The sequence below is a fragment of the Apium graveolens genome, chromosome 9, assembly GCF_009905375.1.
Source record: "Apium graveolens cultivar Ventura chromosome 9, ASM990537v1, whole genome shotgun sequence".
Lineage (NCBI taxonomy): Eukaryota > Viridiplantae > Streptophyta > Magnoliopsida > Apiales > Apiaceae > Apium > Apium graveolens.
This window is the reverse complement of record NC_133655.1, coordinates 56151020-56169647: the sequence shown is the minus strand read 5'-3', so window position 1 is coordinate 56169647 and position 18628 is coordinate 56151020. Positions and strand designations below refer to the sequence as shown.

General features: G+C 38.4%; 1 protein-coding gene and 1 pseudogene across 1 annotated transcript; one reads left to right on the top strand and one right to left on the bottom strand.

Annotated features, from left to right (window-relative positions):
* The first annotated feature begins 1126 nt into the window (after positions 1-1126).
* LOC141684152 (F-box protein At2g26160-like) lies at positions 1127-4517 on the top strand. Its single transcript, XM_074488989.1, has 2 exons — positions 1127-1314; positions 2673-4517. The coding sequence occupies exon 2, from the start codon at positions 2865-2867 to the stop codon at positions 4215-4217; it is 1353 nt and encodes a 450-aa protein (XP_074345090.1). The 5' UTR covers positions 1127-1314; positions 2673-2864; the 3' UTR covers positions 4218-4517.
* A 1148-nt stretch (positions 4518-5665) lies between these two features.
* Positions 5666-18281, bottom strand: LOC141686792 (ferric reduction oxidase 7, chloroplastic-like; annotated as a pseudogene).
* Between the last annotated feature and the right edge of the window lie 347 nt (positions 18282-18628).

Sequence of the window (18628 nt, the reverse complement as noted above, 5' to 3'; positions counted from 1 at the left end):
GTTATGTCAATTGATCCAAGTAATCGTATAATTTTTCTTTAACCCGAGACTACTATACAGATCAAACTAAATCAATCTAATTACATATAGTTTTATCCCGAATTCATTATTCTTATTTTTAAATTATATCTTTTTATTTAATATTCATGTATTAAAATTAATAAGAGAGAATTGCATTTTGCATCCCTTCATTTTGGTCCAAAATCAATATTATACACATATTTTCAGAAATTACAGTTTGCATCCCTTTTCTTTGAAACTCGGTACAAAAGCACCTCTTTTGCCTAATTTCCTTTATTGGGCAGGGGCAAAAGTAGAAATTTCAGCTTGAAAAATTATTTAACAAATATTTATCTGTTCTAAATTGTGTTAAAAATTGAATTTTACATATATTTTATATTTTTCAGTTTTTGAGTCATAGTTTAAAATTTAGTTTTTATTACATGGCGTTAATTCCAAAATTTTATAATCCACTAAAATTAATTCAAATTACATGTATATTAAATTTTAATATTAAATCAATTGCATCATTTTTTTTTAAAATAATGTGACATTATTTTTTTTAGTGTAGGGGAATAATTCATTATTATAAATATTTTTAACTTTTTTCGAATTATAACTACAAATTTTATTTAAATTTTATATTAAAATTCCTATTTTACCCTCCTTATTTTAGTTGTAACTGTCAAATGGGTGCATTTTGCATACGAACTGAAAGTTAGGGGTTGCAAGCTGCAATTACCGTTTAAATACTAATATACCAATTTTACCCTTCAAACACTTAAGGTTAATGGTCATATTTGATGGAAAATTAGAAAAATAGTGCAACTTGAAACAGGTTTGAAAGTAATGGGATGCAATCTGCAATTGTTCAAAATATATATGCAATTTTGAATTTTGGCCAAAATTAAGGGGTAATTCTGCAATTCTCTCAATTAATCATTATGTAATTTGTAATTTAAATTTTATTTTTTCAAAAAAATTATAATTTATAAATTATGATCAACAAATACTAAATCAATTTATAAGGTAAATTATATATTTTAAGAAATTCTAAAGGCATCCTACCGGCTACCTGTAATAATCATTAACTACTATAAAGTATTTGGTTCTAAGTTTTGATTAATTTGTTAATCAAGATTCGAACTTTTCTCTCTTTCTCTTTCTATCTTTGTTATTCTTACCTCTCCTCTCTCTTAATTATAATTCACAGAGCTTTCATACTCAAAAAACCAACAACCCTCATTATAAATCACCCAACAACTGTGTTTATATGGTCAACAAGATTGAACTGTGTCTCCGATTTGGATAAGGGTATGTTTTATTTTATCTTATTTGTATCTATACTGCTTTGATTTTTGTATTTATATCTTGTTTGTGTATTTACATTTAATTGTATGGTTTTGGATATAATTTGGATGGTATGTTAATGTCTCTTAGTTTGTTTGTGTTGTTTGATTGAATTTGATTGTAGAGTAGGTGATTGATTGTGTTTTAGCTGATTTAATTGAGTTTAGGCCACCTTTTTGTTTATGTAAGTGTTTTTGTGTATATGAATTTGATGAATTGGTTATTTTCTTGTGGTAAAGATTGGTTCTTTTTGAAGCACTGTGTAGTATTGTAGGTCAGGACAATTATAAGTTCTATTGTGAGTGATTCTAGTAGCTGTCTTGTTAGATTTTTCACATTCTGATGAACGGGGTGTGATTTGATGGTTTTCTTGTGGTAAAGATCGGTTCTTTTCGATATATGACATGTAAACTTATGGTTTAGTTGGTCTAGGGAGTTGGAAATTTTTAGATTCTTCAAATTACGATAAACGGGGTGTGATTTGATGATTTTCTTGTGGTAAAGATAGTTCTTTTCAATTTACGACATGTAAACTTATGGTTATTTGGTCGAGGGAGTTAGAAAGTGTTGCTGATTATCTAGGTGCTTGCTTGTAAATTTGTGCACAAGTATGATAAGGATTCAGTCTTCTTGGTTAATGGTTTACTTTGATCTGTACTTAGTTGTAAATTTATTAATGATTTATGTAACCTCACTGCTCGAAACACTTCTCCTCACTGGTCGAAGAGTGGATCACGAGCGCATAATTTTGCCTGCCAGGTTGAGCTCTTATACCATGTTGAGTAACCGGTCGCTCTAAAACCTTAAGGTGGTAGAGGAAGGCCCAACTAGATCTTTATATTATATTCTAACAGTTTACATCAAACAACTTTGTCTAACTAGGCCTTAAATATAACGACGTCGTCTAAGCACGCCCTGGAAAGATCTGCCTTGAATCAAATGATGTATATTTTAAGACTTAAATTCCATGATATAATTCAGTGGCATATGTGTTAAGAATTTATGATGTTGCTTTTCGATGTGTCCCTGGCTTATGTTGTAACAGAAAGGAGAGACAAAATTGACTTTGTTTCTTTATGTATACTAAAATCCTTAGATGTTCACACCTGACCTATATACTCTACTTTTTATCCCCTTTCTCTTAATTGTGCCTGAAATAGCTTTATTGCTCAGGTCCTCCCTTCTGGGGTAGGTCTGTGTTTGCTGTATATATATATATATATGTGTATGTTTACATGAAATGTTGCTAATATTGATTATCTATGCCTGTAGTGTTTTATCTAATCTGTCGTTTTTCTATGTTTTTCCCCAACCCAATTCAGGTCGGATTTGGGCAGGAATACCAGGTTTGGCAATAAAACTGGAACAGAACACTTTAAGAGGTTATGCCGCATGTGCTGAAGGATTAATCTGTAGATACTTCCAAATCTCTTTTCTAGTAGATTTGAAGTGGATATAGGTTTTTATCCAAACTATCTTTTTCCTATTTGGTTCTGAATATCATTCCTGATTGAATGGTTCCTACTAGTACTTTTCAAGCCCTAATATTTAATTTAATCAGCACCATATGTTCTCCCTTTCATTGTCCTACCTTTTTACTTATATTCTCTTTTACTACCTTCTTATTAACTTTTAGTACTTGGTACTACATTACTCGAAATCAAATGATCATCATGGCATCTCGAAATCAGAACCACAAAACCCTTGTGAACCTTCTTTCAGAGAATCCGCGAAGTTCTTCCAAAAAAGTTCAACACTTCTCCCGAAAAAGAACCAGCATCTCCAATATGTGGAGCACGGGGTTAAGAAAAGCTAGAATATCCATTCCAGAGAGCACTAGTGACTGGTCCAAACTTCCGGAAGATTTGCTCCGTTTGTTAGTGGATAGGTTAGTCATAGAGGAGGATTTTATTATTTTTAGATCAGTCTGCAAATCCTGGCGCTCGGCTATTCCAAAAAGCTACTGGAAACGTGTTCCATGGCTGTTGGCCAAAAAGTACGAGAGCTCTAAAGTAGTTTTGAAAGGCTTGAACAGTTTAAATCAGAATACTAATAGTTTGAGTTCACTGTTCCAGACAGAATTGTCATGGCGTTATTGGGGATCTTTTACTGGCTGGATCCTCGGCCAAAATCAGCTTGATTATAGGTTGCAACTAATAAACCCCCTTACAAACGTTGTCATCGATCTTCCACGTCTTGGTCACCCAATAAGTAAGGGCATGGTATATTATAGCCCTGGTTCAGATTCTCTTAACCCCGCTATAGAAATCATGGTGATTTCTCATAGATACAGTGGAATAGCAATGATTAATGATGAACTCCGACAGTGGACGTATTTGGTGGACAAGCAACACAAAAGTGATTTTGTAGACCTGGTTTGGTATAAAGATCATATTATTGCAATACGATCAAACGGGACTATTGTGGTTTTTGATGAAGCTGGAGTAGCTGCTTCGCTAACTCCGCCACATGATAAAGTTGGGGATCATAATGCTCTTTATCTGATTGAGTCATCGGGCGAATTGATTATACTAGTACAGCGTCATGTGATATTATATGGTCGACATTTTGAGGTTTACAAGCTCAATCTGGAAACAGGCGGCTGGATAGAGGTAACTGGCTTGGGTAGGCACTCACTATTTGTTGGGGAAAGTTATTCTATCTCTCGTCGGATAAATGATGATACAGGTGACACTTGGAAACCAAGTTGCATATACTATACAACATATAACCCAATTAGCGAGAAAAAACTATATTGCTACAATATTGTACTAAAGAGGTTGGAGTTTCATCACCTTGGTCATGTTACTGATGTCAATAAATGTTATGATTTCGTATGGTATATGCCTGCTGTTGGCACAAAGTAAGGAAGGAATTGCTGCGTATTCCCAGAAGTGGTACAGATGATGTGTCTTTCAAGGTTTAGCTCATCGGGAAAGGCTGATCCTGATTTTCCTTGTAGGAAAATGATGTTCTGCTACAGTTTCTCTCAATCATGGATTAGCAGGATCTCATTGAATCTGTAATTTTCTACTCTCTTTTTTTGTTGTGCTTGACAGTCATTTTCTTTGTTCTTGTTGTGTTACTCAATAGTGATTTGTAATAAACAATGTCTGTGTATCGTGACATCTATTTTTCGAATAAATTATACAACTGTTTTTTTGATCTTGTAATATTAGTCATCTAATTATCCTGTTTTGAGTACTTTCTACTTTAAATAACAATCTATCTATGTGATTGGTCTGGTTAGAAATATTGATATCAAAGAAGAATGCTAAATAATCATTATTATTGTGCAACTATCCGTAGCCCTCACTTTTGCATCTTATATAAAGGAGGATTCTCAGAACTATGTACTTCGAATCATCGTTTACGTTGTTCTTGGTTGAACATATGGAGACAGTTCTTCGTTTGTGTGCCCACCATCTTCTTTGTGTTTAAGCTTGATGCAGTTTACAAACCATAGCGCAAGCAGTTGGTCAAAATATTTTCCAGGGAAAATAGGTTTTATATTGATGAGTGTTTGTGTCCACTGAAGGTTTATGGGGACTATTGGGGATCCTAGATCATCGGTCAGGATCAGGTTTAATTATAATGTACAGTTATTTGATCCTACGACTATTCGTTGTTCCTCTTTTGGAGCTGAGGTATCTAATGAGCAAGAACTTGGTATTTACAACAGTGTTGACATTGCATGCTGGAAAAAGGGTTACACATGTAGTAGCTGAACAGGTGCAATATAATCAAGTTTGTATTATCTTGTTGATTTCTCTGATGATTGGAAAATGCATATCTAATGTAGTATTTGCCTGATTGCTAGATGCCTCTTCATAGCTCTACTTTAGGCTTTCTCTATTGTATTTGTTTCGTTAGGTTGTTTTGGTGTATCAGAAACTCTTGTTTGGAGACGTCGGGTTGCAGCTGGGAAGGAGGTTTTATGGATACCTAGACAAGTGTCCTAGAGCTAGTATTGAATCTGTGAACTTTTGGAGCATGTTGCAAGAGTATAGATTACTTTTGGTGGAGTCCTCGTTGTCTTCGTAATTTTGTGTGTTTTGAATACATTTTTACAGGGTGCCATGCCATCTCCCTTTGCCACATATATTTAGAATTCTTACATTCTCACCAAATGCTGAAGCTTGCTACTAGTATAGTATTACACGAGCTGACGATGAAACCAAAATAGCTACATTTACCAGTTACTTATACATATGATGTAAACCGTATAATTATAGCACATAATGCAGCCATTATATAACATGAGAGAGACGCCAACACTTGAGCAATACAACTAAAATATGTACTCGCACTCACATTCCCTGTACAAATGCTCCATCTTAATAATATACAAATAAAAAACATGCTATCAATTCATTATATAATACAATATATAAAGAACATTTCAGTATTAACACTTGTAGGGAGAAACTTTGGCTGTTGACATTGGCGACCAAACAAGTCCACACCATTTCTTGATAGCCTTGTAGGTCGAAACTGTGACTGTTAAAATGGAAGACCGGATTATTTCTTCCTCTTCCAATATTTTGTGCGCGGCATTCTTTAGCTACGCTAGCCTGAAGACTTGGTTGACTACACACAACGACCCCAACATTTACATTGCCCCACCTTTCCGACACGGATCCAAAAATTTCTGCAGAAAGAATTGAGTAGCACAAGATCAGGAAACCATCCAAATAGTCTCAAAGCTAAATTGTCTACATTCCTAAAACAACTAAATCAAATGTTACTTGCACAAACCAGTTGTTTTATCTGTGTCCTTGCCATAATACAAGTTAATTTAGATTAGTGCTATTTACAAGTTAATTTTGTTAAAACTTTCAAGGGTATTTTAGAAAATTAAAATATTAAATTATTTTTAAATCTTTATTCAAGGTTTTTGACCCTCTAAACGATACATTCTGAAAAAATTTAAAGAATAAAAGTTGTAGAAAATGAAATAATCTTTTAAATAATCTTTTAAATATATTATCATATATTTCATAATGTTGAATAAACTTTAAGATCAATCCTTGTATCCATCCCCCTTCCCCGTGCCAAATTAATATATTATGCACTAGGCCAGCAGTAGGTCACATTACTCAAATTACTATTACTTACTCCTGCAATGTACTCCCTCCGTTCCTCCCATTTATTTATATTTGGGTTGGTCACGAAATTTAACAAAAATCGTAAAATAATGAAGAAAAGTTTAAAAAGTGAGTAAAGTAGTGAGATCGATTAATATTATATGTATAAAGTATGTATAGTGGAGATAAATAGTTGATGTATTTATTTTTTATATTATAAAATTTTTACAATTTTTGAATTTTTTTTAAATATAAACAATTGAAAGAAAAATTACAAAAAGAAAGTATAAACAAATGACAGGGATAGAGGGAATACATAATAGCTCCTGGAGCATCATATCTTAATAACAAATAATAGCACTACACATACCTCTAAAGTCCGGTCTTTGACCATAGTGGAAGGTGCTCGAGACATGTTTCTGGTGTGGATCCTTGTCCATTTGAGGCTCATTATGCCGCATTATTACAGCCTTTTCGTCCTCAGACTCCTCCCCTGAAACATTTCTTTCCCAGAGAATGCCATAAACTGATCACAAAACCTCCAAAGATCAGAACACTTGCAACCATGCAATCTAAAAATAGTAGCCCTTTGTACCACTAGTAAGTTATGCCAAAAGGATTGATATAATATATATCTAACAAAGCCACTGAAATAAATAGGCCAATTGTCGACACCGCAATGTAAATTCCAGACCATATGATATTTCCAGTACCCACCAACACAGATATTCCACATTTCCTGGTGGCATGGAACAGAGATGTGTTCACAGTATTGTGAATTTTACCCTCTTCCTGCAGGTAAGATATAATGTCTCAGCATAAATCAAGCATTTCAGAGTATCATAAACAAAATAATTCTAGGATAAGTGATACTAGTAGTAGTAGTAGTAGACTAACCAATGGAGATTCTGATTCTCGAGTAACATAAGTTTGAATCTCAAGGTTCAGTGTATTAGAGAAGTTGGGGCAGATAGACTCCATATCAATTGAATGGAGGAGTGGAAACTCATTTGATTTTTTCACAGCCCAGACGATAAGAATCTTTCTTGGGACTAGACAGGGCCTTCTTTCGCTAATGTGGTGTAGAATATCATTTAAGATAGCCAGATAAGGAGATATGCCAATGCCTCCAGCAACTAGAATAAGGTTTGAATACCTACAGGAAATATCATCATTAATACACTAGATGCAACGAAGAACTTACAGATAGCTACATTACTATATTCGCACACTGTAAATAAAACATGTAGTCTTTAAGTACTTACGTCAAGTGGTATGGAGATTCATGCCCATAAGGTCCCTCTACAGAAGCATTAATATTAGAATGAGGCAGCAGGAGTAGATCCTTTTGAAGTCCCTCAATATGTTGTTGTAGTTTCTGTGTCCAGTTTCCTAGAACCTTTATAAGCACAGCAAGATGATATTTACCATCCAAAGGACTCGAGGAAACACTATAAGGATGCCATTGCAGCCAAGATAGTTTGCGGATTTGAATAAAAATCCAACTGAGAGCATTATATGATAGACCTGCATTGTAAAGTGAATTAATAAACAGGAGTATGAAAGGATCATACTAATCCCTTAACAAGTATGATTACCTGCAGGCTTTGAGAGAGCTAATTCAACTGTTCCACATGGAAGGCATCTAGCTGAAAGTATGTCAACAGTTTTCCGTGATTGACAGAATCGAAGAAAACGGTCAAGCATATAGAGGAATATTCCAGCAGCAGCTATAGTGAAAATGAAATCTCCAACATGCAAAGCCAAGAAGACGACAGATACAACATATAGTTGATGAGTGTAATAAAACAGTTCAAAGTTTTTCCGCCTCACTGGAGGAAGGGATGTAACCCACATCAATAGACCTGCTGTAAGACTAATAACCCCAGGAAGATTGGAAATGCCATTATCTTTCCATGCCAATAGCTGCATGAAATAAATAGCACAGAATGTTAGTTTTTATGGTATCAGAAACATCTTGTAGTAAATTAGTAAGATCAAACTCACTTTTAATGAGATGGCCATGTAGCGTCCACACGATCACAAAGCATAGACCATGAAGAGTAAAGATTAACATGGTTAAATGCCCCAACCATACATGATATCTGGTTGCATGATCAAAAGGTATATCTATAAGACGGAAAAGAACTGATCCTCTTGCGACTGGCAAAAACAAAAATGCCAAGCAAAATAGACCTACTGATCCCAAGCGGATTCCAGTCAGCTTCAGCACATAAATACTGCAAAAAACAGTTAGGTTTAGAACATTAATGTTAAGTAAAGAAATATACAAGTTAACAAAGAAAAAAAGATAAGATTATTAAACTGTTAAGGACCACTAGTTTGCATTTTATGCCTTGGCAGACAAAATACTTATAAGTGAATTTTTTAAACACCAACATTAAAGCGGGCTAGAATTTGAAGGGACCAATCAGAAAAATCTGCTCACAATCTTTCCGGTAATCTTCTTGATAGACCAGCTTTCAGTAATTGCTACACTACATAGTCATTAATTGTGGGGATGAAGAAGATTAAGCAATAGGTTTAAATTTTATAGAGATCTTTCGTGGTAAGCAACCACCTTGCTTTCTTAGTAAAAATAAGAACATTTTGCATCTTCCGACTCAGATCATTACTAATCATCCTCCATATTACACAAAAAGATGCCAATCTGATAGGCGCCAAATTGCAACAAGAGATATTCTTTTCTTCAAAGCATATAGCGAAATCAATAAATACATCTACAGAGAGCAACATAACTGAAGTCTAAACTCTCATGCTATAAGTTGCAGGATATTTAAATAAAATCAAATACTTAACTAAGAGGCATAGAGTCGTACCTTTTCTCTTCAAAATTCGGCTGAGAAGCAGCTGCTGCGACATTATGCACAATATAAAAAGAAACAGTCCAGATAATATACACAGAAAATAGAAGAATCCCAATAAACTCAACAGCAGAAACAACTCCAAATGGTCCATCAATAATAACAGGGAAATTCCATAATGGTACATGCATTTTTCTGTGTCTTGTTTCTAAAACAAACACTTTTCAAATACAATCACTATACAAACTATATAATCATAAACTTGCATTAAAGAAACAAACAGTTAAACTAAAATATAAATATAAGACTAAGAAAACATTAAATATACAACAAACAAATCACTTACTCATGAAACTGCTCATCCTTAGATATGCTAAGATATAAAATACCAAGAAATGCTATTATGAGAAGTGGGCCCCTCAATAGCAAAAATATACTCCCTGCATATTCAAATATTTAAGATGACTTAACCAAAAAATATTTAATCAAAGATGACAAAGTAGTACTTTTATATACACACGCACATGTCATAGTCTCCAGTTAACAAAAACACAAGTACACAACTAATCAATGACTCCATAGAGTGATAACTCCCGGGAGCGGCCGCTGCTTCGACCCCGGATCATTCGCTGTTGTGGAGGTATATCTGTGGTAGGGTTCCTACAAAACAATATAGGAAGGGGTGTTTGAGTCTCGCGGCACCTCTGGTGTGAGAATAAGAACTCGCTTTTGAGGAAAATGAAGATAGATATGAATGAAAGATGGTTGTGTGTATATGAGTGTGAGAGAGTGATTAACCCCAAAACCTTATCTTCTTGGGCTATTTATAGCCCAAAGATATGGTTTTGGGGTTAGTACCTTTGGATCGTAGTCATTGGCTTTAGGAGCCGAGGGCACCTTGCTGGAGTAGATGTTTTACAACTGGCTAAAGAATGTTCTGAGGATTTTCTGACACGTACCCTGATTATTCCCATGAAGGATGGGTGACAGTTGTCCATGTCATGTGCTTGGGCAAGTGCCTCACGTGCTGGGATTTCCCAAGGTTGGGCTTGCGGGATTGAGCCAGTCAGGACTGGTAGTGTGCATGACTGGACTGAGTTAGGAGTTCAGGACTAGTCCTTGCAGGAGCTACATGTACTATCATGTGCCCCCCACTCCCGTATGCAGATTTTCTAGATGGGGGAGTAAGGTTGGCTTTGCTTGAAGAACATGAGATTTTGATTGTTGTCTTTACGGGAATTTGAGCTCTTCTTTGCCCCCAATCCGGATTGCGTTGAGTTCAGCGATCAGGACTAAAGTTTGTTGCCTTTTGAAGCATTTGCGCTTTTCTGCCCCCTAGTCCGGATTGCGTTGAGTTCAGCGATCAGGACTAAAGTTGGTTGTCTTTAGAAGAATTTGTGCGTTTCTTTCCCCCAGTCTGGATTGCGTTGAGTTCAGCAATCAGGACTAAAGTTGGTTGTCTTTAGAAGAGTTTGAGCTTTTCTTGCCCCCCAGTCCGGATTGCGTTGAGTTCAGCAATCAGGACTAAAGTTGGTTGCCTTTAGAAGAAATTGTGCTTTTCTTGCCCCCAGTCCGGATTGAGGTGAGTTCAGCAATCAGGACTAAAGTTGGTTGTCTTTAGAAGTATTTGAGCTTTTCTTGCCCCCAGTCCGGATTGCATTGAGTTTAGCAATCAGGACTAAAGTTGGTTGTCTTTAGAAGAATTTGTGCTTTTCTTGCCCCCAGTCCGGATTGAGGTGAGTTCAGCAATCAGGACTGAAGTTGGTTGTCTTTAGAAGAATTTGAGCTTTTCTTGCCCCCAGTCCGGATTGCGTTGAGTTTAGCAATCAGGACTAAAGTTGGTTGCCTTTAGAAGAATTTGTGCTTTTCTTGCCCCAGTCCAGATTGAGGTGAGTTCAACAATCAGGACTGAAGTTGGTTGTCTTTAGAAGAATTTGAGTTTTTCTTGCCCCCAGTCCGGATTGCATTGAGTTCAGCAATCAGACTAAAGTTGGTTATCTTTAGAAGAATTTGCGCTTTTCTTGCCCCAGTCCGAATTGCGTTGAGTTCAGCGATCAGAATTGAAGTTGATTGTCTTTAGAAGAATTGGAGCTTTTCTTTCCCCCCAGTCCAGATTGCGTTGAGTTCATCAATCAGGACTAAAGTTGGTTGTCTTTAGAAGAATTTGTGCTTTTCTTGCCCCCAGTCTGGATTGCTTTGATGTTAGTTGTTCGGACTTGGAAGTTGAAACGGTTTTTGGATTTCCCCCCCAATGATTTGAATTGTTAAATCTGTTATTTGTAAAAAGACGTGCCGTAATAATTAACAACATTAGTTGCCTTGAATATATGTATTGCTTTGTGTATATATGTCTTTGATGGACGGTCTGGATCAGGCCACGTGTCGTGGCCTTTGGATTTCACCGTGCCTATATAAAGGCTCATTCCCCCAATTTTTTTCTTTTTTACCTCTCCATAAATCTACTTCTCTTTTTCTCTAGAGCTTTTTCGGTGTTTGTCGCAGAGGTCTCGAAGATTTTCTGTCTTTCTTTGGCCTGTCGCCTCCGACTCCTCCCTATTCTCTAAACTTGTAAGTTTCTTCATCCTTTCTTGTACTTTTAATTTTGTATCTGTTTCAAGATCCCTTTGTTTGGTTGTTTTTGTATCTTTTGCTTTGTTGTTTTGTTGTGTTCATTGTTTGGTTGGATGAATGTTCGTGTGTATAAGTGTGTGTATAAGTGTATGTATATGTGGTTTTGCTGTGTTTTTTTGTTGTTTTGATTTTGGATAATCGTGTTTCTGGGATTAGGGTTTGTAGGTTGGTCCAGACTTGAATGCCAAGTCCGAACTTGTAGGTTTGTATTTGGTTTCATGATGTTTTTGGGTGATTTGTAGTTTTGTAGCTTTGGATTGAGTCCGGACTAAGATGTTATTTGTAGGGTTTTTATAGTCCGAACTTTTGCTGGTGGTTTTTCTGTTTCTGGGTTTATATTGGCTTTTGATCTCCAGGTCTCCGGACTGATTGCTTTTAACTTTAAATAAAATTGAACATAGGGTAGTTCGGACCATGTAGGTTTCAAGATAAATAAAATGTAGGGATTTAGACTAAGCTTTATCACTTGTTTAAGGTTTATGGTCCGGACTAAAACTCGTGCAAAGGCTTACATCCCCTGCTATTTGGGGCATCGGGTTCAGATTTGTCGTCTGATTCTGAGCGTATTGATATGGGGAAGAAGGCATCTACATCTGGTGCCACTGCCATTACTAAGCTTACTGTAGGAATGATTTCTCCTAGAAAGGTGCCCTACACTCCTGAAGGGTTGTGGGTGGATGTACCGGGCTATTTCATCACCAAGAGCGAGGAGATAGAAAATAGCTGGTATTATAGGAGTATCCGACCTGGAGGTAGTCCAGGTAATTCATCTGGAAACACATCGGGAAAATCTTTAACTGTCCGGTTACGCGAGGCAGCCCAATTCTGGTCTGGGGCCATATGACCGCGAGGAATTTGACATGCGGTTTTCGGGTAGTATTGTGGCCAAGGAGCCTTATGAGCTAAAGGATGAGTATGCTACCTTGGATCACGCGGCTCAGGACCCATCAGTCCGGGCTACTTTTCAGTTGGACCCCCGGATTGAGTGGACGTGGCCGGAGCCAGGTGAGCGGATCTATCACAGACCGACTGATGGCTTCGTACCGGTGTGGTTGGAGCATCTGCGCTCCGGATGGAATCCACACTAGCATTTTTTTCTGAAACATCTCTGCAAGTATGAATACTAGTTGTCTCCGATGCAGATAAGTCCCTATGGGATCAAATGGATGATCTGGTTCATCGCTTGCTGTAACAAATTTAAGGTGCAGCCGACGTTTAAGTTGTGGCATCGCCTGTTTAGTTTAGTTAAGTCCAGTCAGATGCCTCTACACGAACTTCGGTTTCGGGCTGCAGAGTGTGGTTATGGCTCCTCCTATAGGCCCTTTATTCAACAGTTTTCCCTGAAGCATTGGAATGGGGAGATTATTATGCTGAGGGGATTGGATTTAAAGTATCTCCCTCACACTGCTCATGAGGGAGTCCGGACCCGGTTCCCTCGAGCTACTCTCTCGGGATATGCAATCCGGAGGGTGTTTACTTTTTGTGAATGCTTGGGTATTCAGCTGACCTGAGACACATTCATGATGTATAAGACTATCCATAAGCTGGGATGTAAGTTTTTTCTTTTTAGTCCGGACTGGTTTATGTGTCTGAACTGTTTATTAGTTCTCTTTGTAGTGTTCTTGTGCTGAGTTTATTTTCGCTTTGTGTTCTTGCAGGTTTACCTCATTACAATCTGGATATGTCTTCCTCGGCGTACAGTGATGGCTTGAAGGGTTTGGGGAAAGCTTTCATACTGTCCAAGACAGCTGCAGCTGGTGGGTCTGGTTCCACTGCGGCTCCGGAAGAGGGGTCACAGAGTAATGTTGTTTCAAAGCCGGAGTCTGGCGAGAATGAGAGGGTTCCGGAGCCGGATGCTGAGGTTGAAATTGGTGATGAATTTGAGAACTTGGAGGAGTTTGAACCTCTTGGGGAGGTTCTAGAAGTGGATGTTGTCCAGAAGAGGAAGCTTCTTCGGAATATTGGTGCAAAATCTCCCCGGGCTAAGAATGTCGCTAATGGTGATGGGTCCGGAGTGGACAAAGGTAAGGGGGTCGTCGATGAGCGTCCGGAAAGGAGTAGCCCGAAGCTGGAGGTTAAAATTGCTCGTTTTATGGCTGGGATCCCAACTGAGGAGGATTGGATGCACAGCTAGCCACTCCGGGTATTTGATTTCTCTAATGATTCCTGCTTTGAGTAGCTTTCCACTTCTTCGTCTATGGCTCTTTGCCTCTCCGGGGAGAAATTCCTTCTCTTCTATTTGACTGGTTTTATGTTAGGGTTGACATCCAAGCTGTGCATTGCTATGGACTCATGTAGTCCGGGTATGTCTCTTGGACTCCAGGAAAAAACATCTTTATACTCCCGGAGTAAGGACACTAGTCCTTCTTTGAAGGACTCTTCGAGTCTTGATCCAACTTTCACCTTTCTGTTAGGACTGCTTTTATCAATCTAGACTTCTTCTATTTCAACTGCAGCTTCGATTTTTTTTTGCTCTTTGTTTGAGACCATTTGATGAATTTTGGCCTCGGAGTTCTTATTTCGGTAGAAGTTCACTTGTTCTGATTCATTTTCTTTGGTTGCTTGCATGGTAGGACTAGCTTGGTCTAGGACCTGATTTACCTTATCGACTACCATGACTTGGTTGCTTTCCAGTCCTTGCGGACTTGGCATGTTTGCTTCTTGGTTCAGACTTAATTCAATGAGTTGTACTTCTTTTGTTGTCTCTTCCCTAGGCCGGGGTCGGTGCTTCTTGATGCTTTGCTGTTTGTGAAGGACTGTGGCCTTTCTCTTGTTGTCCTAGTGGGTTTCTACCATTATTAACCCTTGGCTATAGCATATTTCAGCAACTCCATAATCTCCTTTTATTTCCCCGACTCCTGTTGGGGTTGGGAAATTGATTTTGAGATGAGAGATTGAAGTTATCGCTTGCATCATGGTTAGAGCTGACCTGCCGATGATTCCATTGTATGATGAAGGAGTGTTGATGACATAGAACTTTATGACGTGAGTTACTTGGTTAGGAGCAGTTCCAAAAATGACAGGTAGATACAAAGTCCCTTGGATCGGGACTAATTGTGTCCGAATCCATAGAGTGCATCCTCCCGGCAATCATTCGAGCGGAGGCTCACTAACTGCATTCGATCCACTGTGTGCTTGAAGAGAATGTTTACTAATGAACCATTGTCTATCAGCATCTTTCTTACTTCATTATCAAAGATGTCCAAGGTGATAACTAAAGCTACATTGTGATGAGGGTTGACTCCTTCATAGTCCTTACTACTAAAGAATATCACCAAATCTGGGAGTGATTGGATTGAGAGCACTTCTTCGCCGAAGTCCGGGCTCCTAGGTGGGGAGTGGGAGCCTCCTAGGACTACATTAACTACGTTCTTCCCTCTCTTCTGCGCTTCTCCCCTTTTGTTGTTATCCCGGACTAAGTACTTGTTCATATTTCCTTTCTTCACTTGGTCCTCAATGAAGTACTTGAGTGATAAGCAGTTCTCGGTCTTGTGGCCATGGGTCTCATGATAATCACACTGGCTATTATAAGGCCTGCTCTCTAGAGGAGTTTGCATTGGCTTCGGAGGATAATAGAAAGGTTTGTCTTTTACCTCCTTCAAGATTTCTTCCCGGGTCATGTTGAGAGGAGTCCAGTCTGGCTCCTGCTTTGGCTCCTGGGGCTGCCTCGCGGGTCCTGGATCACTTTTGGACTCCGACTTAGGACCGAGTCTCTGAAAAACTGGAGTAGTTTGTCTTTCTTGGTTCAGTTGGTTTTGCTTGAACTTCTTGTCCTGATGGTAACCCCCTTTCGGTCGGTCATCAGTGTTCTTACTCCTGGACCCCCCATTCCGGGTCATCCTCATTGCCTGGAGTACATCAGTTTCCTTTATGAATCTGGCAGCCATGGATTAAGCTGCTACCAGACTTTTGGCTTCTTATTGATCATTTCGACAATATATCTCTTATTATGCTCTGGGTCCAAGTTTCTCCTGAAAATGCTCAGAGCTTTGCGCTCATCCAAGCTCGAGACTTTGTTGATTGCTTCCTGGAACCGGCACATATATGTAAAGAGAGACTCATTATCATGCTGCCGGATTGTTTCCAGGTGACACATAAACATTTCATGCATTTTGTTTGCTCGAAATCTCTGGAGAAAAGATGCGCGGAATTCCTTCCAACTATGGATGCCGCGGGAGGGGATCCTGCAGAAACACCTCTGGGCCCCTCCCTTAAAAGTTGATGCGAAGAACCTTGATTTCGTCAAGTCATTGTAGTAATATATTTGCGCGATCTGCTCAAAGTAGTTCAAGTGCTCCTCTGGGTCTCCCAGACCGTCAAAAGAATCAAAATTGTAGTGCTTCAAGTCCCGCTGCCGGGGAATAGCCTCCAAGGAGTGGCCGAAAGGAGTTAATGTTTCCCCAATTTCTACTCCTGAGTCTCTGTCCATCTTCCTTTGCAATTCATAGATCATATCTTTTAAGTCTTTCTGCTTCTCCTCTTCATCATCATCAGAAATTAGCTTCGGAGTGGGATCCCTCCGGGTTCTCTTGGTCCTAGACTTGGCCAACAGGTTTTCTTCTTCTAACTGCATTCTTTTTTGGATTTTCAGCTCGAGCTTTGCTTCCTCCTCTTTTCTGATTTGCTCCCGCATATCTTCCAACCTTTTCTGTATAGCAGCTTCTGGTTATTTCTTATTACCCTTATCCTTCTTGTTTTTATTTCTCTTAGGCCCAATCCGGTCAAAGACAGATCTCTTAGATTGCTGGGAGTTCCCGGACTCTTCTGGTTCTCCATCAAGTTCGGCTTCTTCCTGGAGCCGGGTTTGCTCTTGCCTATAGAGCCGGATTACTTCTGCTAGTTCATCACTTGTAAGGTTGGCCATGTGCTCTTCGGCCACCGGGACATTAGTGTATTTGTATTGGTTCAGCTCAATAAGGCTCCTGGCATCCCGGGTGTTTACAATTCTTTCCACAACGGGAGTGCATTGAATGGTTGCTCCTGGAACGCTTCTCTGTCGGCTCCCGGATCAAGGGCCTGGGAGTGGTCCGGCTCCTAAACCTGAGTACTAGCAGATGGTCTCCCAGAAGTATGCTTTCCTGGTCTTGCCATTTCTCTAAAATACCAAGAACAACTAACAAAAATTTCCAACCAATAATATGAATCTAAGGTTGCTTTCCGAAAATCGTAGAAACTATCCCAAACAATAACAAGCAGTAACAAATGGCTTTCTGGGACTAGTTTAAATAATCTTCTAGGACTACTCAACAATGCAGTAGAATAAGTGTAGCGGGGTTTTAGAACACAAAGGCAATATTCAAACTAGAGCAAAATCGGTGTTCTAAAACGATCAAAACTAACAATAGCACACACAAACGTGGCTTAAATCAACAAAACATGGCTCATACAAACGTGGCCTAAAATAGCGAACACACACAAATGTGGCTTAAACAAACAACATTCATGTTTATGGAAGAGTTTGGTTGCTTGGGTTCTTACAAGTTGAATAAATGGACTCTTTCAAGAGCTTGCTGATAAAGGTGAATCCAGGGGCACCGAGACCCAAGGATGGAGAGTCCTCTTTCTAGCGCCAAATGATAACTCCTGGTGGCGGGACCGCACCTTCGACGCCGTGCCTGGATCCTTCGCCACTGTGGAGGTGTAGCTGTGGTGGGGTTCCTACAAAACAACACCGGAAGGGGGGTTTAGGTCCCACGACGCCTTTATAGCCCAAGGATAGAGTTTTGGGGTTGATACCTTTGGATCGTAGCCATTGACTCTGGGAGCGGAGGACACCTGACTGGAGTGAATGTTTTACACGTGTCAGTGCGGGACTGGCTAAGGAATGTTCTGAGGATCTTCTGACACGTGCCCTGATTATTCCCATGATTGATGGGTGACAGTTGTCCCTATCTTGTGCTTGAAAAAGTGCCTCACGTGCTGGAATTTCCCAAGGTTGGGCTTGCAAGATTAGGCCAATCAGGACTGGTAGTGTGCGAGACTGGACTGAGTTAGGAGTTCAGTACTAGTACTTGCAGGAGTTAGTCATTGAATGTTTCGGAGGTAGCATTAACCCATGTCTGAAGCCAATCCTTCAAAAATTGTGTTTGGTATAAAAATATAACCAAAACCCAAAAAACAAAAACCACTCACACTGTAATCTTGAGAATCCATTTACTGGATGATACAAAAAAAGACGTTTTCTTGAAATAATCAATGTTTCCATTTTTATGAGAAAGCAAAGGCACTGTTTGTTCATCCATTGCAAGAATCAAAAGGGCATGTATATATATGATGTTTCAGTTGTTGATCAGAGAGATATATACTAAGAAGGAAGTAAGTAGTCACCATTTTAGTGCTTCGCTGCTTGGTGCCTTTCATATTTGTTTCATTTGTTTCATGTAAAAAAGATGTGAATTGATGAAACAACATTTATAAGCTTATGGGGGCCAGAAAAAGAAATATAGGGCCCGTTAGGCAGCGCACTTATAAGTTATTTATGGCTTATAAGCCCGTAATAACTTATCGACGAGTGTTTGTCGACCCAACATATAAGTTGAATTTACAACTTATAAGTTGATAAATTGAATGTTAGTAACGACTTACTTTTTCTTAAATTATATTGATTTTTGGCTGATTTGTTAACCTCAGTTTTAAAATATATATTTTTAAATGTTAATCTAACTTAAAATTTAAGAATTTAGATAATTATATTTAATAATTATTTATTTTAGCTCATTTAAGAATTTTTTTATT

Excerpts from the sequence above, each read along its gene's own strand:
- LOC141684152 (XM_074488989.1), top strand. The coding sequence starts at position 2,865 with ATGGTTCCTACTAGTACTTTTCAAGCCCTAATATTTAATTTAATCAGC.